The sequence below is a fragment of the Phyllobates terribilis genome, unplaced genomic scaffold (genome assembly GCF_046119375.1).
Source record: "Phyllobates terribilis strain yellow unplaced genomic scaffold, ASM4611937v1 Scaffold_11__3_contigs__length_659146591, whole genome shotgun sequence".
Lineage (NCBI taxonomy): Eukaryota > Metazoa > Chordata > Amphibia > Anura > Dendrobatidae > Phyllobates > Phyllobates terribilis.
The window spans coordinates 307,550,738-307,576,285 of record NW_027362771.1 but is presented as its reverse complement, the minus strand read 5'-3'; the positions used below and the strand labels follow the sequence as shown (position 1 = coordinate 307,576,285).

Sequence of the window (25,548 nt, the reverse complement as noted above, 5' to 3'; positions counted from 1 at the left end):
AGCCAGCAGGTGGTTTGTTCCCGCCATGTTAATCAGGTACAAGTGGGAATAAAAGCAGGTGTACAAGAGACGCTGGCCAATCCCAGAGTAGGCTCTCTGCAGTTTATGAAGACAGAACAGTATATATACAGCACCCTGTATGCTAACATCCTGCAGAGTTCAAGATGAGGGGTGTTCTGGCGTTACTTGCCTTGGTGGCAGCTGCCACGAGCATGGAGGATTTCAGCGGGTAAGTACAAAATCTCTAGGTTTCTGTCCATTGCTTATATTTTTGGGTACATATAAGAGTTCTAGCACCGTGTTTTTTCTGTGCAGCTGTCACAATACAAACTACATACACTGTTAAAAGGAATCTGACACCAGGTTCTTTTTGTTCCATCTGAGACCCTGATTCCAGAGATGTAACACTAACTTGCTTGCTGCAGTTTTGATAAAATCACTGTTTTATCTGCTGCAGATCTTACAGTTCTCTGAAGGCTGAGCTCTGGAAAACACACAGACCACTGATTCACAACTTTATATGTACACTGTGCATAGGCAAAAAGCTGCCAATCAGTGAAGGGGCGGGGATATACAGAGCTCATAAATATGTAGAATGACATAGCAAATAGTCCTCTAATGATAATTTTTCTGCTGATAGAACTGTGACAAAAAACATAGAAAAAATTCCAGCGCCAACGAAAAAAGTAAAATGTTGACATTTATTTATGTTCCATAAAATCACACATCCAAAATCATGAAAAGGGCAAAGAAAAAGCAAAAAACATGGGGGAATGGGGAAACCTTACGCGTTTTGGACTACCATGTCCTTATTCATAGGTCCGAAATGCGTAAGGTTTAAATTCCCCCATGTTTTTTGCTTTTTCTTTGCCCTTTTTCATGTGTTTGGATGTGTGATTTTATGGAACATAAATACATTTCAACATTCTATTTTTTCGTTGGTGCTGGAATTGTTTCTATGTTTTTGTTTGCTGTGCTGGGGACACTGGCCCCGTCTGTTTTGAGCATCACTACATGGACTACATGTTGCCGTGATCTACCTTTCTTTGGTCAGCTGATATTTCCCTTGTATCTATTAATAAAACTGTGCTTTTATCAAGACTACAGCAAGCAGCTCAGTAAGTGACACATTACTGGAATTAGGGTCTCTGTCTCTATATTATGCTGCTCTCAGATTAGGTGGCACAAACCTGGTGACAAATTCCCTTTAAACAGATCTCTTAGACCTGCCTGCCTATTCCTTGCCTATTATTAACATGCACTCTAGCTGAACTCATAAAATTATTTTTCTTTTGAGGATTATACCGTCATTCTCACATGAATTTTACATGGATATCTACACCAGCCTCATCAGGTCTAAGCGATATATTTAATAATGTATGCAGTCTTTATTGAGAACTCCAGTGACAGATCCACTTTAGACAAATGTTAAAAACAGGCACCATGCGATCAAAGCCGCGGCAATCGGATTTACAGCTGCAAGCTTGGAATTGCAAGTACATTTGTACAGAGAAGTAGAGAGATGTACGATTTTAGGCCACGGCCCCACTATCAGTATTTGGCCAGTATTTTTTCTCAGGAGTGGGAGCCAAAACCAGGAGTGGGTGATAAATGCAGAATTGGTGACTTGTTTCTATTATACCTTTTCTCTGATTGTTCCACTCCTGGTTTTGGCTCCCACTCCTGAGAAAAAATACTGATCGAATACTGACCAAATACTGATAGTGGGGCCGTGGCCTTAAACAGAGAATTACTCAACCAAGCTCTAGTTGTTCTGCGTTCATTGTTTTACAGTGTGCAACACTATTAAAAATGTTAAGGATATGTAACTGGACACTGATGCTATATCATTCCTCAATGTCTCTACAGACAACAAGTCCTGCGAATCATCCCAGCCGATGAAGAACAGGTGAACCTGGTCCGTGACCTGGAAAACTATGAGGATCTGCAGGTAACAAAATCAATTACATTTTAGGTACTCTAAGAGAACCTGTTTTTACATGAAAGTAGTGGATTAGCTAGTTTGGCACTTGCCCCTCAATGAAAATGATACTTTTTTATTGAGATTCGATGTGCAAGTCATGAGAAATCTATAGTGGAATCCATATGCAAATCAGGTTGGAAGTGCACTGGGGGTGTGTCAATGCACTTGGAGTAAGCAATCCAAGTGCACTGATACGCCTCCACTGCACCTCAAACTGTGCATAAGGCTCCTGCTCTAGAACTCTCATGACTGGCACATCGGATCTCTACAAAAAAGACACCACACAGCCAGACCACTGCTTCCATTGATAGAAATGTGCTGACAGCTTCCCTTTAAAGCATGACTGATTCTGATCTTTTTTTTTTACAATTATATATAGACATGTAGCCTAACATTTATTGGAAGTGGCTTTATTTAGCATCTAAGATGCACCTAGATTAATTCATTGGTTTATGATGCAACAGATTGATAACCGTATGAGAATGCCTTGATTATTCTGTCATACGGGATAAAATCCAAAATTTGTTCTATGCTACTGCCTGTGTGGAAATGCAACTTTTTTTAAAATTTTGTTTCTAAATAGTTGCACATCTTAAAGGGGTTGTCCGGTCCAAATCGATAAACCTGCAGTCACACTGCAGACTTATGAATCCCCCCAGCGTACGCACTGTGCCCTGCGAGGATTCGCTGGTTTCTGAGCCGGGACCAGAGGGTATATATGCGTTATACATACTCCCGGCCAGAGCCCATCTAGTGGGTGCAGCCTCGCTCTCCGGACACTTGTATGGAGCGAGGCTGCGCCCTCTAGTTGGCCACGCTCACTAAACGGCCGTGTCACTAGTCGGGGCACGGCTTCGCTTAATACAAGTGTATGGAGAGTGATGCCACGCCCATTGGATGGGCTCTGGCCGGGAATATGTATAACGCATATATACCCTCCAGTCCTGGCTCGGATACCGGTGAATCCTCGTACCGCACAGTGGGGATTCATAAGTCTGTAGTCACACAGAGTAACTGCAGACTTATTGATTTGGACTGGACAACCCCTTTAAATGTGTCTAATTCCAGACAGTTTGCCAGGTCTAAATTGTCTCTAAATACTGTTGATATTTGTTAATACATATGTCACACAGCGATAAGGCACTATTGTGGAGTAAAAATTGCCCCAAAAATGAAAATACGCTGATAAATGTGGACCAAAGTGTTTAAATGTCTCCCACTGCTGTCGGCACATGTGCATGTCACACTGCTATACTTAGGTGGGGGGAATCTTCTCAGCAACGCACAGGAGCCGGTCTTCAGGTGTCCACGAGAGTAAGAGGTAGACAGCGGGATGTGGATAACAAAGGCTGGACAGAGTTGGTGGAGTAACAAAAAAGAAATAAAAATTGAAGTATATTACAGTCACATTAACAGTGAGAGCCATTTAGATCAGGAAATCCTGATGACAGGCTTGCATTAAATATTAAGGACATGTTCAGATCTTGCAGAATTCTGAAATATAGTGGTATATATAACCTACTATAGTACAGGATTTCTCATATATTTCTACTGGGGTGTAACCAGCCAGGTTGTGATGCTGAGCCTCATCCCCAGAGATCAAAGTCCAACCACAATTACAGTATATACAGTATAAAAGTAATGTAAGGAGAGAGATTTGTAAAAAGCAATAATGAAAGCAACAATTCAAATCATCTTATATAATTGTATTAAAAACAACGTAATTCTTCCTGAAAAACAATGGAGGAGGAAAAATCTAGCAATATTCACTATGATCCCATCAGACATTTCACTTGGCGTTCACTACCCTGCCAGTCCTTATTGGAATGCCTCACAACAGGACATCAATCGAAAGAAATCTCTACAATGGGGGCCTGAGATCTTTCTGACATTTTATTAGGGCATTTTGTGCACTAGGAAGCGAACACAGGTGCTGCAATTCTACTTCTATAAATTATTGTATTAACCCATTCATGTTTGGTTTTACAGCTGGACTTCTGGCAGGGGCCTTCCAGACCCGAGAGATTCATTGACATCCGTGTACCATTCTTCAGTCTTCAGGATGTAAAGGTCTATCTGGAGTCTAACAATATCCAGTACAGCATCATGATTCAAGACCTGCAGGTAGGTGCTGGTTTCCACAATAGAATGGATTCAAAGAAATGGAATGTAGTAGGTAGCTGAAAGAGATATGGGATTTCAACATGGTCAATGACATGTTAACTGTATTGGCTATATAATAAAGTGGAGTTCTAAAAATGTAATATAGGTTGGAAATTAATCGTACAGTTGAATATTGGCCAACAAGACTTGTGTGCAATGATACAACTATTAGAAGAAATGTAGGGTTGTGTATTAGTTATTAATTATTATATATTTATCGCTACAAATGCTTTGCATATGAAACACCAAACATTTCATTTGTTAAAGTACGAAAGTGAATTCTGCTAGCGAATGTATACTGCTAAATATCTTTATTTTTAGATATTTTTTCTATTCTTAACAGACCTTGCTAAATGAAGAAAAGAAAGACATGAAACTTGGACGTTCCATGGAAAATACTCGTTCTACTGACACATTTAACTATGCCACATACCACACCTTCGATGAGGTAAGAGATGATGCCTGTCAGTGCTTTACTACACATATCACGCTCTTTATATTGACTGGATGCATGCTGTAAACAATGGGGTATACTGGTCAGGGTCCTGTGTTGCCACTTGCTTCAATTTAATAATTTTAGTTAAAATAGCATAACCCGTGGCATAATGTGCATATAGAGAGCCAAATTCATAATTTGCAATTCATCGTAGTTACTTTTATTTATTTTTTTGTCTTGTGGTATTGGCTGATGTTTTTTGCACCAAATTCTTAAAAATAGTGCAAGTGGTTCGTGAATCAATAAAAGATCTTTATTTTTCTTTTTAACCAGTTCTTGCAAATTTTTAGCACCAACAGTCACAATTTCAAATTCTTTAAAAAGTCACAAAAATGCACCAGAATAAAAACTCCTCCAGAAACCTTACTCCGGCCAGGGACTGGAGAGAGATGCGCCAAAAAATGAGATATTTGGTAAAAATTTCATGAATCTGTCTGAAACATTTGGATGAGCAAAGTTGTTAAGGGAAAATAATAAAATAAAAGAGCAACTTAAAAAGTGGCGCAAAACGTAAGGCGCAAATACAAACGCCAATAAAAAGGGAGGAAATTACTCCAAAAAATGGGGAAACAACAATGATGAATCGGGTCTATGTGTTAAATTTTTCTACATGTGATAGACTGTGTGCAACAAAACAATGTAATGCTCAGATTTTATGTGTTCACAGATTAACAACTTTATTGACACTCTGGTGGCTGAAAATCCTGGATTTGTCAGCAAAATTAGGATTGGCTCAAGTTACGAGGGTCGCCCACTGAATGTTCTGAAGGTAAGAGTGGTCTACACTGTTGACAGACATACACTGTGTGCACAGTTATTAGGCAAGTGAGTATTGTGACGCCAATATAGTCGAGAGACATACAGTGCCTACAAGTAGTATTCAACCCCCTGCAGATTTAGCTGGTTTGATAAGATGCAAATAAGTTAGAGCCTTCAAACTGCAAACGAGAGTAGGATTTATGAACAGAAGCATAAATCTTACAAACCAAAAAGTTATGTTGCTCAGTTGAATTTTAATAAATTTTAAACATAAAAGTGTGGGTCAATTATTATACAACCCCTATGTTTAATATTTTGTGGAATAACCCTTGTTTGCAATTACAGCTAATAATCGTCTTTTATAAGACCTGATCAGGCCGGCACAGGTCTGTGGAGTTATCTTGGCCCACTCCTCCATGCAGATCTTCTCCAAGTTATCTAGGTTCTTTGGTGTCTCATGTGGACTTTATTCTTGAGCTCCTTCCACAAGTTTTCAATTGGGTTAAGGTCAGGAGACTGACTAGGCCACTCCAATACCTTGACTTTTTCCCTCTTGAACCAGGCCTTGGTTTTCTTGGCTGTGTGCTTTGGGTCGTTGTCTTGTTGGAAGATGAAATTACGACCCATCTTAAGATCCTTGATGGAGGAGCGGAGGTTCTTGGCCAAAATCTCCAGGTAGGCCGTGCTATCCATCTTCCCATGGATGCGGACCAGATGGCCAGGCCCCTTGGCTGAGAAACAGCCCCACAGCATGATGCTGCCACCACCATGCTTGACTATAGGGATGGTATTCTTGGGGTCGTATGCAGTGCCATCCAGTCTCCAAACGTCACGTGTGTGGTTGGCACCAAAGATCTCGATCTTGGTCTCATCAGACCATAGAACCTTGAACCAGTCTGTCTCAGAGTCCTCCAAGTGATCATGAGCAAACTGTAGACGAGCCTTGACATGACGCTTTGAAAGTAAAGGTACCTTACGGGCTCGTCTGGAACGGAGACCATTGCGGTGGAGTACGTTACTTATGGTATTGACTGAAACCAATGTCCCCACTGCCATGAGATCTTCCCGGAGCTCCTTCCTTGTTGTCCTTGGGTTAGCCTTGACTCTTCGGACAAGCCTGGCCTCGGCACGGGAGGACACTTTCAAAGGCTGTCCAGGCCGTGGAAGGCTAACAGTAGTTCCATAAGCCTTCCACTTACGGATGATGCTCCCAACAGTGGAGACAGGTAGGCCCAACTCCTTGGAAAGGGTTTTGTACCCCTTGCCAGCCTTGTGACCCTCCACGATCTTGTCTCTGATGGCCTTGGAATGCTCCTTTGTCTTTCCCATGTTGACCATGTCTGAGTGCTGTTCACAAGTTTGGGGAGGGTCTTAAATAGTCAGAAAAGGCTGGCAAAAGAGATCTTTAATCCACACATGTGAAGCTCATTATTCTTGATTCCTGAACTACTTCTTAATACTTTAGGGGGACCAAACAGAATTCTTGTGGTTTGAGGGGTTGAATAATAAATGACACTCTGAATTAACTTTTAACATTTAAAAAAAAAACAACAATATTTGCTGCAGTGCATTTCCCACTTCCAGGCTGATCTACAGTACAAATGTCACAATGCCAAGTTAATTCCGCATGTGTCAACCAGCTAAATCTGCAGGGGGTTGAATACTACTTGTAGGCACTGTATATACATAAGGTCTTGTGCACTAGAGATACACCAAACCTATGAGTAAGGCATGAAAAATAACCAGCTTAAAAAAATCACAATTTTTATTGATACAATATATAAATAAAACTAATGAAAACAAGAGATAAAAAATGAATCCACACAATGAATAAAACAGTGGAACAACTTGAGACCCTATAGATATGCATATATTGCTGAAGGCATATGAAGGTAGCATCACAAGAAGTTACAGTATACAAATTGCACATAACTAATATAATAAATAAGGTAATGAGGTATAAGTACAAGGAATTAATTTATTAATAGTAAATGAGTCTCAGTACCAGTAACAAAAACAATAACACTACACATCAGACACCACGCATAAACCATAACTAGATACCATAACACGTGGACATTAGCTGAAGAATGATATAGACAAGTGCATATACATAATACTGGGGATGTCAAACTCAAACACACAAAGGGCCAAAATGAAAAACTTAATGGGCCCCACATAGTCCTCCATACAGAATAATGGGCCCCACATAGTCCTCCACGCAGAATAATGGGCCCCTTCATATAGAATAATGGGCCCCACATAGTCCTCCATACAGAATAATGGGCACCACATAGTCCTCCTTACAGAATAATGGGCCCCACACAGTCCTCCATACACAATAATGGGCCCCACATAATCTTCCACACAGAATAATGGGCCCCACATAGTCCTCCATATAGAATAATGGGCCCCACATAGTCCTCCATACAGTATAATGGGCCCCACAAAGTCCTCCATACATAATAATGGGCACCACATAGTCCTCCTTACAGAATAATGGGCCCCACATAGTCCTCCATACATCAGACACCACGCATAAACCATAACTACAGACCATAACACGTGGACATTAGCTGAAGAATGATATAGACAGAATAATGGGCCCCACATAGTCCTCCACACAGAATGATGGACCCCACATAGTACTCCATATAGAATAATGGGCCCCACATAGTCCTCCATACAGTATAATGGCCCCACATAGGCCTTCATACAGTATAATGGGCCCCACAAAGTCCTCCATACAGAATAATGGGCACCACATAGTCCTCCTTACAGAATAATGGGCCCCACACAGTCCTCCATACAGAATAATGGGCCACACATAATCCTCCATACAGAATAATGGGCCTCACATAGTCCTCCATACAGAATAATGGGCCTCACATAGTCCTCCATACAGAATAATGGGCCCCACAAAGTCCTCCATACAGTATAATGGCCCCACATAGTCCTCCATACAGAATAATGGGCCCCACATAGTCCTCCATACAGAATAATGGGCCCCACATAGTCCTCCATATAGTATAATGGGCCCACATAGTCCTCCATACAAAATAATGGGCCCCACATAGTCCTCCATACAGTATAATTGGCCCCACATAGTCCTCCATACAGAATAATGGGCCCCACATAGTCCTCCATACAGAATAATGGCCCCACATAGTCCTCGATACAGAATAATGGCCCCACATAGTCCTCCATACAGAATAATGGGCCCCACATAGTCCTCCATGCAGAATAATGGCCCCACACAGTCCTCCATACAGAATAATAGCCCCACATAGTCCTCCCTACAGAATAAAGGGCCTCACATAGTCCTCCATACAGAATAATGGGCCCCACATAGTCCTCCATATAGAATAATGGGCCCCACATAGTCCTCCATACAGTATAATGGCCCCACATAGGCCTTCATACAGTATAATGGGCCCCACAAAGTCCTCCATACAGAATAATGGGCACCACATAGTCCTCCTTACAGAATAATGGGCCCCACACAGTCCTCCATACAGAATAATGGGCCCCACATAATCCTCCATACAGAATAATGGGCCTCACATAGTCCTCCATACAGAATAATGGGCCTCACATAGTCCTCCATACAGAATAATGGGCCCCACAAAGTCCTCCATACAGTATAATGGCCCCACATAGTGCTCCATACAGAATAATGGGCCCCACATAGTCCTCCATACAGAATAATGGGCCCCACATAGTCCTCCATATAGTATAATGGGCCCACATAGTCCTCCATACAAAATAATGGGCCCCACATAGTCCTCCATACAGTATAATGGCCCCACATAGTCATCCATACAGTATAATGGGCCCCACAAAGTCCTCCATACAGAATAATGGGCACCACATAATCCTCCATACAGAATAATGGTCCTCACATAGTCCTCCATACAGAATAATGGGCCCCACATGGGCCTTCATACAGTATAATGGGCTCCACAAAGTCCTCCACACAGAATGATGGGCCTCACATAGTCCTCCATACAGAATAATGGGCCCCACATAGGCCTTCATACAGTATAATGGGCCCCACAAAGTCCTCCACACAGAATGATGGGCACCACATAGTCCTCCTTACAGAATAATGGGCCCCACATAGTCCTCCATACAGAATAATGGGCCCCACATAATCCTCCATACAGAATAATGGGCCTCACATAGTCCTCCATACAGAATAATGGGCCCCACATAGTCCTCCATATAGAATAATGGGCCCCACATAATCCTCCATACAGTATAATGGCCCCACATAGGCCTTCATACAGTATAATGGGCCCCACAAAGTCCTCCATACAGAATAATGGGCACCACATAGTCCTCCTTACAGAATAATGGGCCCCACACAGTCCTCCATACAGAATAATGGGCCACACATAATCCTCCATACAGAATAATGGGCCTCACATAGTCCTCCATACAGAATAATGGGCCTCACATAGTCCTCCATACAGAATAATGGGCCCCACAAAGTCCTCCATACAGTATAATGGCCCCACATAGTCCTCCATACAGAATAATGGGCCCCACATAGTCCTCCATACAGAATAATGGGCCCCACATAGTCCTCCATATAGTATAATGGGCCCACATAGTCCTCCATACAAAATAATGGGCCCCACATAGTCCTCCATACAGTATAATTGGCCCCACATAGTCCTCCATACAGAATAATGGGCCCCACATAGTCCTCCATACAGAATAATGGCCCCACATAGTCCTCGATACAGAATAATGGCCCCACATAGTCCTCCATACAGAATAATGGGCCCCACATAGTCCTCCATGCAGAATAATGGCCCCACACAGTCCTCCATACAGAATAATAGCCCCACATAGTCCTCCCTACAGAATAAAGGGCCTCACATAGTCCTCCATACAGAATAATGGGCCCCACATAGTCCTCCATATAGAATAATGGGCCCCACATAGTCCTCCATACAGTATAATGGCCCCACATAGGCCTTCATACAGTATAATGGGCCCCACAAAGTCCTCCATACAGAATAATGGGCACCACATAGTCCTCCTTACAGAATAATGGGCCCCACACAGTCCTCCATACAGAATAATGGGCCCCACATAATCCTCCATACAGAATAATGGGCCTCACATAGTCCTCCATACAGAATAATGGGCCTCACATAGTCCTCCATACAGAATAATGGGCCCCACAAAGTCCTCCATACAGTATAATGGCCCCACATAGTGCTCCATACAGAATAATGGGCCCCACATAGTCCTCCATACAGAATAATGGGCCCCACATAGTCCTCCATATAGTATAATGGGCCCACATAGTCCTCCATACAAAATAATGGGCCCCACATAGTCCTCCATACAGTATAATGGCCCCACATAGTCATCCATACAGTATAATGGGCCCCACAAAGTCCTCCATACAGAATAATGGGCACCACATAATCCTCCATACAGAATAATGGTCCTCACATAGTCCTCCATACAGAATAATGGGCCCCACATGGGCCTTCATACAGTATAATGGGCTCCACAAAGTCCTCCACACAGAATGATGGGCCTCACATAGTCCTCCATACAGAATAATGGGCCCCACATAGGCCTTCATACAGTATAATGGGCCCCACAAAGTCCTCCACACAGAATGATGGGCACCACATAGTCCTCCTTACAGAATAATGGGCCCCACATAGTCCTCCATACAGAATAATGGGCCCCACATAATCCTCCATACAGAATAATGGGCCTCACATAGTCCTCCATACAGAATAATGGGCCCCACATAGTCCTCCATATAGAATAATGGGCCCCACATAATCCTCCATACAGTATAATGGCCCCACATAGGCCTTCATACAGTATAATGGGCCCCACAAAGTCCTCCATACAGAATAATGGGCACCACATAGTCCTCCTTACAGAATAATGGGCCCCACACAGTCCTCCATACAGAATAATGGGCCCCACATAATCCTCCATACAGAATAATGGGCCTCACATAGTCCTCCATACAGAATAATGGGCCTCACATAGTCCTCCATACAGAATAATGGGCCCCACAAAGTCCTCCATACAGTATAATGGCCCCACATAGTGCTCCATACAGAATAATGGGCCCCACATAGTCCTCCATACAGAATAATGGGCCCCACATAGTCCTCCATATAGTATAATGGGCCCACATAGTCTTCCATACAAAATAATGGGCCCCACATAGTCCTCCATACAGTATAATTGGCCCCACATAGTCCTCCATACAGAATAATGGGCCCCACATAGTCCTCCATACAGAATAATGGCCCCACATAGTCCTCGATACAGAATAATGGCCCCACATAGTCCTCCATACAGAATAATGGGCCCCACATAGTCCTCCATGCAGAATAATGGCCCCACACAGTCCCCCATACAGAATAATAGCCCCACATAGTCCTCCCTACAGAATAATGGGCCTCACATAGTCCTCCATACAGAATAATGGGCCCCACATAGTCCTCCAAATAGAATAATGGGCCCCACATAGTCCTCCATACAGTATAATGGCCCCACATAGGCCTTCATACAGTATAATGGGCCCCACAAAGTCCTCCATACAGAATAATGGGCACCACATACTCCTCCTTACAGAATAATGGGCCCCACACAGTCCTCCATACAGAATAATGGGCCCCACATAATCCTCCATACAGAATAATGGGCCTCATATAGTCCTCCATACAGAATAATGGGCCTCACATAGTCCTCCATACAGAATAATGGGCCCCACAAAGTCCTCCATACAGTATAATGGCCCCACATAGTGCTCCATACAGAATAATGGGCCCCACATAGTCCTCCATATAGTATAATGGGCCCACATAGTCTTCCATACAAAATAATGGGCCCCACATAGTCCTCCATACAGTATAATTGGCCCCACATAGTCATCCATACAGAATAATGGGCCCCACATAGTCCTCCATACAGAATAATGGCCCCACATAGTCCTCGATACAGAATAATGGCCCCACATAGTCCTCCATACAGAATAATGGGCCCACATAGTCCTCCATACAGAATAATGGGCACCACATAGTCCTCCATACAGAATAATGGGCCCACATAGTCCTCCATACAGAATAATGGCCCCACATAGTCCTCCATACAGAATAATGGGCCCCACATAGTCCTCCATGCAGAATAATGGCCCCACACAGTCCTCCATACAGAATAATAGCCCCACATAGTCCTCCCTACAGAATAATGGGCACCACATAGTCCTCCATACAGTATACAGGGCCCCACATAGTCCTCCATACAGAATAATAGCCCCACATAGTCCTCCCTACAGAATAATGGGACCCACATAGTCCTCCATACAGAATAATAGCCCCACATAGTCCTCCCTACAGAATAATGGGACCCACATAGTCCTCCATACAGAATAATAGTCCCACATAGGGGTGGTGGTTCTGGTGTCGAGGGCCAAATAAAACCACATTGCGGGCCAGATTGGTCCACGGGCCAGAGTTTGACATGTATGGCCTAGAGGAAGAACATTTATGCAGACATCATACAAAATCATGTAACAATATGGATCTAACCAACTATGGTGTTCATTGAAAGAAAAACGAATAGATTATTAGGTTATATATGCATTTTGTTTTCTATTCTAGTTCAGCACTGGCGCTAACCGCCCAGCTTTCTGGATTGATACTGGAATTCACTCCCGTGAGTGGGTTACTCAGGCCAGTGGTCTGTGGTTTGCTAAGAAGGTATGCAGTCACAATTTTTTTTACATTTGCAGTGTGTTTGTCGACTGGAGAAATCTGTTATAATATATATATATATATATATATATATATATATATATATATATATATATATATATCATGGCTTGACAATTATTATAATCAAACTTCTTAAAGTAGCACTCCAAGTTCTTTTTTTTTTAAATTTATCCTGTCATTAGTCCCTCAACATAAAATTAATATATTATTACTTTATTTAGTTGTCTCTTTCTAACTGGAAATTCATGGCATACTGCTCTTAAATCAGGTCATGTGATCACATGGTGACCCCCCCACACTGGGAATTACATGGCATTGTGTTGTCTGAAGGGGGTCACCACCTTAGTAACCAAAAGCTGCTATATAATGAAATTTCATGGACTATACCAGGGTAGGCAGGGGAAGAAGCTCATATCAAAGATAATGATGATGACTGCACAGTGCCTATCACACAATAATAATGTAGAATATCACGGTTCAGCCTCCCATACTGTATACTTATATTAGTTTATTTAGGAAAATATAGAGGGAAGAATGATCACAGCATCATCCCAACAGACAAAATGGAACTGGTTGTATTATATCATGTAATTCTGTATGGATGCATCATGGATTAATAGTAAAACATGGAGGAATAACATGCAGGATGAAAGCTAGGGATCAATATGGAGACTGAAAGGAAGAAAATAGAAAGTTTCAATGCATGAAAATAAGTACACTGTATATAAGAATAGAGCGGAGGGTGATAAACAATCAGGTGGGGATGCAGTTATAGAAGAAAAAACTGGAGTGTTTCTTTAAAGGTGTATTCCCATCTCCAAGATTCTATCCCAATATGTAGTAGGTGTAATAATAATAATATTAGCAAATACCTCCAATTAGAAATGTAGTATTGTTCTTCTGATAAGCTATGTTGTTTACCCTATGTACAGGGCATTGCAGTAGCTTAGATATCCATGGCTACGACCACTAACAACTAACTGTCACTATATGAGTGGTCGTAACCATGGATACCTAAGCGACTGCAATGCCTGCACATGGGGTAAGTGACATAGCAAATCAGAAGAACTATACTACATTTCTAATTGGAGGTATTTGCTAATATTAATACTACATATTGGGATAGGATCTTGGAGATGGGTATACCCTTATAAGTTTGTTCCCTACTGCATTTTATGGAGTTAAAAGGTTGTAATTTTACCTAACCAATTTATTCATTTGAACATTATTTGTTTCGATATTGGAACAATGATTACAATTAAGAACAACAGCATTAGGGAAAATTAATGAAGCACATATATATATGTAAGGGCTTAAGAAATATGTGGGGGACAGAAAAACGTAACGGTTATGAGATATTAATGATCTTATGTATTTCCTTATCTATAGATCGTTAAGGATTTTGGAAATGACCCATCTCTTACTGCCACTCTGAACAAATTGGATATCTTCCTGGAGATTGTGACCAACCCTGATGGCTTTGTTTTCACCCACACCTCAGTAAATATCCTCTGAGCTCAATGTCTTCCTTCTATACATGCATGACAATTTATAGCAGTGGTGGTGGATATTTTTTAATTGATGTGAAGCTCTTCGCTCATTACCATTATTACATGACAGAACCGTATGTGGCGTAAGACCAGATCCCCCAACTCTGGCTCTACCTGTATTGGAGCTGACCCCAACAGGAACTGGGATGCTGGTTTTGGAGGTAACATGCTGAGTTTATTCATGCGTTATTAATCAGGAATATACAGTATCTAAAACCACAATATCAGAACCTAATAACCGAGTAAGTGACTTCTACTTTTCTAATTACATTATACCGTTGATATCTAGGTGGTGGATCAAGCTCAAACCCTTGCTCTGAGACCTACCATGGACGTTCTGCTCATTCTGAGCCAGAAGTCAAGTCTATTGTTGACTTTGTGAAGAGCCATGGCAAAATCAAGGGATTTGTTTCCATCCACAGCTATTCCCAGATGCTCCTCTATCCATATGGCTACACGAGTGTTCGTACCCCAGATAACGCTGAATTGGTAATTTTTTTAAACTTTTTTTATAATGTGTTATAATAAATCAAAAATATACAATTTATTTATGAAGATACAGGAATCTGATTTTTATTATCGATATTTTCATCTTATTCTGCCTCTTTGTACGCAGGACCGTGTTGCTAAAACAGCAGTAACTGCATTGACTTCTCTGTATGGAACTCAGTACACATATGGAACCATCATCACCACCATCTGTAAGTCATGTTTTCACTCTGTGCACTTTTTTAATTCAAAATATACAGGAAATATGATTTTATTAAATTGGATCTGTCAGCATACATAAAATGTTCTATGAAGGGCAGCATGTTACAGATATGGGTCCAGGCTCCTAGTAGCCAAAACAGCACAAAAAGACCTTCTTATTATAGGACAGCAGAATAAGGTGACAGATCCTATTTAAAGGGTTATCTCAGGACGATCAGCTGTTGGGGAACCAGTGGCGTAACTTGAAGCTTGTGGGTCCTAATGTAAAATCTCCAATGGGGCCCCCAACTAACACAGGTATTTATTAGTAATAGTCTTTTCATATGGGGCAAAGGGACCTTTGGGGCCCACCTAGTCTCCAGGGCCTGGGAGCGATTGTAACCTATGCACCTATTATAACTGTTATGATCTGCTACAGAGACTAAGGAAAGACAGGAGATCTGTCCCTACAATAGAACTAAACTAGATCCCTACGATGTAACGGGGAACCTGATCCTGCGATCAGACCCGCTAAAGTCCTCGGCTAGTCTGTACGAAGACCTATAGATGTGAGGGAGGTATCCCTACAAGAACTAGGGACTGGGATAAGTTGGACACCTCCTAGCAGAAATAGTAGCAGTCAAAGACAAACACACAACAAAAAGCATAGAGGTCAGAAGACCTAGCAAAACTAACAGAGAACGGCAACAGAGCACCAAGCTAGCTCAAGAGTAGTAAATACAATGAAGTCCAGCAAGGCAAGGAGGGCGGAGCCGGATTAAATAGGCAAAAATGGTCATGTGACCAGCAAACTCAAAAAAACCTAACAGGAGAGTTCTAACAGTACCCCCTCTTCTAAGAGGATCCTCCGGATCCCCTAGGCCCAGGCTTACCAGGAAACCTCCTGTGAAACGCTCTGACAAGTCTGGAAGCAGAAACATCATCCGCCCTCACCCATGAGTTATCCTCAGGTCCGAAACCCTTCCAAGCGACGAGATACTGCAAACTCCCTCTACACCGTCTAGAATTTAGGATGCGGGAAATTTCATATTCCCCGTCCTCCACCACCGGAGGAACAGTGGCAGAGGCGTCACCATCCGACACATCAGCTTTTTTCAATAGAGAAACATGAAACACCGGGTTAATCTTCCAGGACGTAGGGACCTCCAACCTAACAGCAGATTGGTTAACTATCTGAAGCACCTTAAAGGGCCCTACGAACTTGGGACCCAATTTTTTAGAAGGAATCCTCAATCGCAGATTCTTAGAGGACAACCAAACCATGTCACCAACAGCAAACAAAACCTCTTGCCGTTTCCTATCAAAGTACCTCTTAGATTTTTTGTTAGCCTCCTGAAGATTACCACGCACATCCGTCCAAACTCTCTCCAAATCACCGGAAAAACTCTCCTCCTCAGGCACAGCCGAAACCAATTTGGAGAATGACCCAAAAGACGGATGTCTCCCTGAACAACAAAAAAAAGGCGAACACCCAGCAGAAGAGGATGTATGGTTGTTAAGAGCAAATTCAGCAAGTGGCAGAAACTCAGACCACCCCTCTTGATTGTCTGCCACAAAACAACGCAAGAACTGCTCAACATCCTGGTTCTTCCTTTCTGTCTGGCCATTAGACTCAGGATGATATCCGGATGAAAACGACAAATGAACTCCCAACCTGTCACAAAAGGCACGCCAAAAACGAGCCACGAACTGAGGTCCCCTATCAGAAACAATGTCAGTAGGAACACCATGTAGTCTGACAATTTCCTTGACAAAGGCCTTAGCGAGTGTCTTAGCGCAGGGCAGTTTGATGAAGGGAACCAAGTGACACATCTTGCTAAAACGGTCCACGACCACCCAGATGACCGTGAAACCTTCAGAGGGGGGAAGGTCAGTAATAAAGTCCATAGCCAGATGTGTCCAAGGTGCACTAGGAACCTCCAGAGGGCAAAGCAACCCCGCAGCAGGAGCATGCGAAGACTTGGATCTTGCACACACAGTACATTGGCGCACCCACTTAATGACTTCCTTCTGCCATCCAGGCCACCAAAAACTGTGACCCACAAGTCTCTTGGTCTCAGAAATTCCTGGATGACCTGCCAACCGAGACTCATGACACTCAACAAACAAATCTCTCCTAAAGGTCCTAGGCACAAACAACCTCCCATGGGGAGTGTTAGATGGGGCATTCTCCTGAGCTTTAAGAATCTCATCCTCCAAAATGGAGTCCAAAGCAGCAATCACAACACCTTCTTGTAAAATGGTCTCCTCTTCCTCCTCAACACCGACCATGGGAGAAAAGCTGCGAGACAAAGCATCCGCTTTAACATTCTTGGTACCCGGGATGTAAGTAACGGAAAAATTAAACCGCGAGAAAAAAAGTGCCCACCTAGCCTGACGGGCATTCAAGCGCTTGGCAGCATCAAGATAGATCAGATTTTTATGATCAGTGAAAACCTGAATGGGAAATTCAGCACCTTCCAAGAGGTGACGCCAGTGTTCAAATGCGAGTTTAATCGCCAGCAATTCCCAATTACCAATATCGTAATTAAGTTCAGTCTCAGAAAATTTCTTTGAAAAAAAGGCACAGGGATGTACTCCATCCTTGTTTTCCTGAGACAACACCGCACCGACCCCCACCGAAGAAGCATCAACCTCAACCAAAAACGGCTTAGTCACATCAGGCTGCATAAGGATGGGAGCAGAGGTGAACCTCTCCTTTAGAAACACAAAAGCTTCAATGGCCTCAGAAGTCCACTGAACCGCATTAGCACCTTTCCTGGTGAGATCGGTCAGTGGTTTGACAATAATAGAATTTTTTTTTATGAATTTTCTGTAATAATTGGCGAAACCGAAAAACCTCTGTATCGATTTCAAACCAATAGGCCTAGGCCATTCCTGCACAGCTTGAACTTTAACCGGGTCCATCTCAAAACCTGCACTGGAGATAATGTAGCCCAAAAAACTAATTCTCTGTACAGCGAACTCACATTTCTCCAGCTTAGCAAAAAGCGAATTGTCCATTAATAACTGTAATACCTCACGTACGCTCCGCCAATGAGACTTCAGATCAGGCGAATAAATCAGAATGTCATCCAAATACACAACCACATTTTTGCCGATTAAAGGTCTAAGGATGTCATTAATAAGATTCTGAAAAAATGCTGGAGCATTGGTAAGACCAAAAGGCATCACCAGATTCTCAAAATGACCCACAGGAGTGTTAAAAGCAGTCTTCCATTCATCACCCTCCTTCATGCGCAACAAATTGTATGCCCCCCGGAGATCAATTTTAGAGAACCACTTGGCCCCCACTAACTGGTTAAATAAATCAGGAATCAATGGCAGTGGGTAAGGATTGCGTACAGTAATTTTATTAATCTCACGAAAGTCCAGACAAGGACGTAAACCGCCATCTTTCTTTTTTACAAAAAAAAATCCAACAGCCACAGGAGACTTGGAAGGCCTAATGTGACCGGCGGCCAAGCTTGTCTGTATGTATTCCTCCAAAGCCTTTCTCTCAGGAATAGTCAGATTAAATAAACGACTTTTAGGAAGAGTCGCTCCAGGGACAAATTCAATGGTACAATCATAGTCTCTATGGGGAGGCAAAATTTGCGACTCCTCCTCAGAAAAAACTCTCCAAAAATCCTGAATAGGTACAGGTAATTCCCCTTTTTCCACAGCAGCAATGCGCCCGTTACAACACTTGTCATAACACTTAGGGCTCCAGGACTTAATTTCATTGGTAGACCAATCCAATACAGGATTGTGCAATTTTAACCAGGGTAACCCCAATATTACTGGAGAAGGCAAATTATCCAATACCACCAAATCCAAATTCTCTTGATGAATACCATTAATAGTGAGGGGAAATTCACAGACCTTGTGAGTAACACTCTTCAAGGGAGAGCCATCAACAGAAACCACAGAAATAGGGGATGACAAAGTTTTAGGTTCTAATCTAAGTTTTTCCAGGAATCCCCCATCAATCACATTCAGAGTAGAACCACAATCCAAAAATACCCGAAATTCAATTAATTCATCCTGAGCAGCAGTAGTGGCAGATAGGAATACTCCCTTAGAATTTAAACAGGCAATACGGGCATGACTGACTATTTTTTTTTCTTTCTTCATACGAAGCACACAGCTCTTAATAAAATGACCAGAATTTCCGCAATAGAAGCACAGGCCTTCAGAAAGCCTGCGGTCTTTTTCCTGAGAGCGGGGTGCCATCGCCCCAATCTCCATCGGCTCTCCATTGTCAGCACAGACCCTCTCAAGACTCGGAGCTGACATAGCAGAGGATTTGCTCTCATTAATCCTTGCACGCAGTCTCCTGTCCACCCGCATAGCTAATTGCATTGCCTCCTGCAAGTTTCCAGGTGTGGGATAAGCAATCAGTAAATCCTTAACCCTTTCACCTAGCCCTGCAAGAAACAAGCTTTTCAAAGCTGAATCGTTCCACCCCACCTGGGCAGACCACCGACGGAAGTGAGAACAATATTTTTCCACATTACCCGATCCCTGCCTCAAACGTCTTAATTCAGACTCAGCAGATGAGACACGATCAGGATCATCGTACAACAAACCCAAAGCAGAAAAAAAACTATCCACTGATCTAAAGCACGGATCACTAGGTTGGAGAGAGAAGGCCCATCCCTGAGGATCTTTGCGCAAAAGTGACATTATGAACCCTATGCGCTGTGATTCATCACCAGAGGATCCGGGTCTCAAACGAAAATACAATAAACAAGCATTTTTAAAAGAAAAAAAATCTTGTTGTTCGCCAAAAAATAAATCAGGCAGACGTACCTTTGGTTCAACAAAATGTGCTCCAGGACAGCTACTCACGTGTTGTTGGAGCTTGACCACCTCCAGAGAGAGTCCCTGCAAGCGTTGAGCCAAATCTTGAACCGAGACCATGATGGAAAACTGGGTGTCTTTCCTTAGAGAAATTTTTTTTTTTTCTTTTAGGGCTGGACTTACTGTTATGATCTGCTACAGAGACTAAGGAAAGACAGGAGATCTGTCCCTACAATAGAACTAAACTAGATCCCTACGATGTAACGGGGAAACTGATCCTACGATCAGACCCGCTAAAGTCCTCAGCTAGTCTGTACGAAGACCTATAGATGTGAGGGAGGGATCCCTACAAGAACTAGGGACTGGGATAAGTTGGACACCTCCTAGCAGAAATAGTAGCAGTCAAAGACAAACACACAACAAAAAGCATAGAGGTCAGAAGACCTAGCAAAACTAACAGAGAACGGCAACAGAGCACCAAGCTAGCTCAAGAGTAGTAAATACAATGAAGTCCAGCAAGGCAAGGAGGGCGGAGCCGGATTAAATAGGCAAAAATGGTCATGTGACCAGCAAACTCAAAAAAACCTAACAGGAGAGTTCTAACAATAACAATACCAGACTAAACACAAGAAATGCTGCATTACCATAATTGCCATCAATAGAGGAGAGAGGTAAAGCGCACGCTGGATACTGGTCTGTGACGTGTGGTGAGATAACACCTAAAGCCCAGTTAATCGGGGGGGGGGGGGAAGGGGTGCATGCGACTGGGTCACGCCTCGATGATGCAAGGGAGTCCGGAAGTTGACGTGACATCAGCGGTTTACAGAGGTGGCTGCAGCCGGGGTCACGTGATCGGGACTGAGCGAGCAGCGATAGCGCCACTCACAGGCAAATATGGCAACTTAAGGTATTTAGAAAAATACTTATTTAAAAGGTTTAAATCAATGGGCGCATTAAACATTGTAGTGGACCACCTCTTTAAGTTTTTTGGGTGAGGTTTAGATAAACTCTGCCCCATTTTGGCCTATGACAGCCCAATTTTGCAGGGACTGTATATGAAAATTTGGGACAGTTAGCAAGTATGCGTTACATGATGGCTATTCTAATGAATGGCTGTTTTCTAATTACAAAGATGTGCCAGGCAGGCCACAGTGTGAACAGGTTTTGCAGAATGGCTCATTTTTCTATTTTATAGTAGAGATCCCCTAATGATATCCGTATGGTTTTATATAGGGAGATGCAGAAGTGGGTATACTGTTACAATTACAGATGAATTATAATCATGCTGTCAACTGTGCATGGTTTTCTTGAATATACCTAATCTTTAATGACTCCCCAAAAGAAAAAGTTCATCTGGGTAAGGCCTGGTGACTGTTGTGGCCATGCAACCACGCGGACACAGGCAGAAAAGGGCCCCTGTGCAAGAGAAATATATGGGCCCTTTGCAGCCAAAGAGCTCCTAAAAAATGCAAAATTGCACCTGCTTTGGACGTAGAAATGGGCCCCCTTACCTCTTGGGCCCCTGTGCGGCCGCACAGGTTGCACCAATGTTATGTCCGCCCCTGGTATGCACCCCCCCCCCCAGCTTGTATTATATGCAATTCACAGCAACACAATAACCATCAGGGCCACCCAGCAAACAACTGTATAGACAACTGCCCTCATAATTGTAAAGAAGGTAGATGAGTTATGGATGAATCAAGTTTTATTAGAAAACATGTATAACGAAGCAAATCTAGCAGGTAGGTAAGGCATCATGTTATGGACATTTCATTCTCTTGTCTATGATCTTTACCTACCATTCTTGTTTTACAGACCAAGCCAGTGGAGGTACCGTTGACTGGACCTACAACCAGGGCATCAAGTACTCTTACACCTTTGAGCTTCGTGATACCGGCCGTTATGGTTTTGCCCTGCCAGCCAACCAGATTATCCCAACCTCCGAGGAGACCTGGCTGGCCCTCACTAAGCTCATTGAGCATACTCGTGATAACTCGTAATAAAACGTGCAATGCAATAAAGATTATTACTGAGACTAAAGATCGTGTTGTTGGAATATTACACATCATATTGAAACATATCATGTAAAGACATATACCAAAAATCTAAGCAGATAAGCCATTCCTATGCTCTTCTAGCATTACAGTCCGGCCCATAGTCCTGAACAGCTCATTTACATATAAGAAAAATGTGAATTTCTCTAGAATAAGACATCGCATCACAGATATCAAGGTATCATTTTATTCAGCTTCTTATGACCTACATGTCCATGTAGACTGCTTAGGAGGGTTGATCTTACTGACAGATTCCCTTTAAGGGGGTTCTCTGGTGATAACTTACTGATTTGTGAGGGTACAACTACTGGGACCCGCACTGATTAGCAGAATGGAGAACTGTTATCTTCTATGGAAAACTTTTATCCCTGTTGCAAAATGGAACCGCAGGTTGGATGCCTGACTACTGCTCCATTCATACACTAAGGGGGTGCCAGCAAAATCCGAGTGCAGCTCTCGGCGGCCCCATAGGAGATGAATGGAGCAGCTATTGAGCATACAGTGGTGGCCAAAAGTATTGGCACCCCTGCAATTCTGTCAGATAATACTCAGTTTCTTCCTGAAAATGATTGCAATCACAAATTCTTTGGTATTATCTTCATTTAATTTGCTTGCAAGGAAAAAACACAAAAGAGAATGAAGCAAAAATCAAATCATTGATCATTTCACACAAAACTCCAAAAATGGGCCAGACAAAAGTATTGGCACCCTCAGCCTAATACTTGGTTGCACAACCTTTAGCCAAAATAACTGCGAACAACCGCTTCCGGTAACCATCAATGAGTTTCTTACAATGCTCTGCTTGAATTGTAGACCATTCTTCTTTGGCAAACTGCTCCAGGTCCCTGATATTTGAAGGGTGCCTTCTCCAAACTGCCATTTTGAGATCTCTCCACAGGTGTTCTATGGGATTCAGGTCTGGACTCATTGCTGGCCACCTTTGAAGTCTCCAGTGCTTTCTCTCAAACCATTTTATAGTGCTTTTGGAAGTGTGTTTTGGGTCATTGTCCTGCTGGAAGACCCATGACCTCTGAGGGAGACCCAGCTTTCTCACACTGGGCCTTACATTATGCTGCAAAATTTGTTGGTAGTCTTCAGACTTCATAATGCCATGCCCACGGTCAAGCAGTCCAGTGCCAGAGGCAGCAAAGCAACCCCAAAACATCAGGGAACCTCTGCCATGTTTGACTGTAGGGACCGTGTTCTTTTCTTTGAATGCCTCTTTTTTTTTTCCTGTACACTCTATGTTGATGCTTTTTCCCAAAAAGCTCTACTTTTGTCTCATCTGGCCAGAGAACATTCTTCCAAAAAGTTTTAGGCTTTCTCAGATAAGTTTTGGCAAACTCCAGCCTGGCTTTTTTATGTCTCGGGGTAAGAAGTGGGGTCTTCCTGGGTATCCTACCATACAGTCCCTTTTCATTCAGACGCCGACGGATAGTACGGGTTGACACTGTTGTACCCTCGGACTGCAGGACAGCTTGAACTTGTTTGGATGTTAGTCGAGGTTCTTTATCCACCATCCGCACAATCTTGCGTTGAAATCTCTCGTCAATTTTTATTTTCCGTCCACATCTAGGGAGGCTAGCCACAGTAACATGGGCTTTAAACTTCTTGATGACACTGCACACGGAAGACACAGGAACATTCAGGTCTTTGGAGATAAACTTGTAGCCTTGAGATTGCTCATGCTTCCTCACAATTTGGTTTCTCAAGTCCTCAGACAGTTCTTTGGTCTTCTTTCTTTTCTCCATGCTCAATGTGGTACACACAAGGACACAGGTTGAGTCAACTTTAATCCATGTTAACTGGCTGCAAGTGTGATTTAGTTATTGCCAACACCTGTTAGGTGCCACAGGTAAGTTACAGGTGCTGTTAATTACACGAATTAGAGAAGCATCACATGATTTTTCAAACAGTGCCAATACTTTTGTCCACCCCCTTTTTTAGGTTTGGTGTGGAATTATATCCAATTTGGCTTTAGGACAATTCTTTGTGTTTTTTCATTGAAGACAAATTAAATTAAGATAATAATACCAAAGAATTTGTGATTGCAATCATTTTCAGGAAGAAACTGAGTAGATTCAGACAGAATTGCAGGGGTGCCAATACTTTTGGCCACCACTGTACGTACTGCTGCTCAAATGTAATGGGGATAAGAGTTCTCCTGTTCTGCTGATTGGTGCGGGTCCCAGATGATAGTTTGTTTTAGCCAGACACCATGTTTAAAGGGAATCAGCAGTAAAAAAAATCAGCAGTGGAAATTTTCTGCAAGATGTGAACATGGCCTAAGACTACCCCTAAAACAAGTTGTGAATAGTGTTGAGCGAGTATGTTCTATTAACCCTTTCGCCCAGTATGCTCGGGCCGAGCTCCGAGTATTTACAGCTGCTCGGTGATATGGTTGAATCGCTCCCGTGTGCATGATTTGCAACTGTTTGACAGTTTTATTACATGTGAGGAATGTCTATTTCTTACACATTCCTCACATGTAATAAAGCTGTCAAACAGTTGCAAATCATGCACACGGGAGCGATTCAACGATATCACAGAGCAGCTATAAATACTCGGAGCTCGCCCCGAGCATACTCGAACAGAACATACTCGCTCAACCCTAGTTGTGATAGACAGTAAGTCACTCAGTGTAAAACAATTGTACCAATTTAAGAGTAAGTCCAAAAACCTACGTGATCAGAAGATCACCACGCGTATCGCTGCTTTACCGGCTTCCTCCGGGGTGAAGTGAATGGTTTGTGGTGTAATTCAAAACTGCAACAGATCACAAAATACAGCTCTCTTATGGTTATGTCACAGGGAGGATAAAACAGAAGCACAAGAATGAAAAATGTCTCAGACAGGAAGGGGTTAAGCATTTACTGACTTATCAGGACTGATGATGCTGTAAGAGCTGACTGTATAACAGGGTCATCCGGTAATCCAGAAAGTCTGATTAGCCAATGTTCCCTGCAGGATAAAGTGGCGCATCCCATAATGGACGCATATCCCATAATGCACGCACATCTATGTATTTAGCGGCAGCAGTGTGCAGTTGAGTGCACACGTCCCAGTCTCCACAGTCCGGCTCCCCAGCACTAGTAGACTGAATACTGACATGAAGGAATACTGAACCACGGGACCGGTGACTCTAGAGCCGCCCTCAGCCCCGGGCACCCAGGCGGGAACACAAGTAGTCACAACCAGGGTGGCCACAGCGTCCCTGTCGCCTAGCAACCACAGGGAACTGTCACTAGCCGCAGCAGACACGCCCCTCCGCTGAGTA

General features: G+C 42.9%; 1 protein-coding gene and 1 long non-coding RNA gene across 2 annotated transcripts; one reads left to right on the top strand and one right to left on the bottom strand.

Annotated features, from left to right (window-relative positions):
- The first annotated feature begins 78 nt into the window (after positions 1-78).
- On the top strand, positions 79-22,257 carry LOC141166127 (carboxypeptidase A1-like). The gene is made up of 11 exons (XM_073652495.1): positions 79-229; positions 1,870-1,951; positions 3,974-4,108; positions 4,491-4,595; positions 5,311-5,412; positions 13,058-13,156; positions 14,561-14,671; positions 14,792-14,882; positions 15,011-15,210; positions 15,338-15,422; positions 22,033-22,257. Exons 1-11 carry the CDS (start codon positions 165-167, stop codon positions 22,215-22,217), a joined length of 1,260 nt encoding a protein of 419 aa, XP_073508596.1. The 5' UTR covers positions 79-164; the 3' UTR covers positions 22,218-22,257.
- On the bottom strand, positions 3,663-25,496 carry LOC141166130 (uncharacterized). The gene is made up of 3 exons (XR_012251251.1): positions 25,150-25,496; positions 24,956-25,037; positions 3,663-4,164 (listed from the first exon to the last, which is right to left on the bottom strand). It is a non-coding gene; the product is annotated as an uncharacterized lncRNA (long non-coding RNA).
- Between the last annotated feature and the right edge of the window lie 52 nt (positions 25,497-25,548).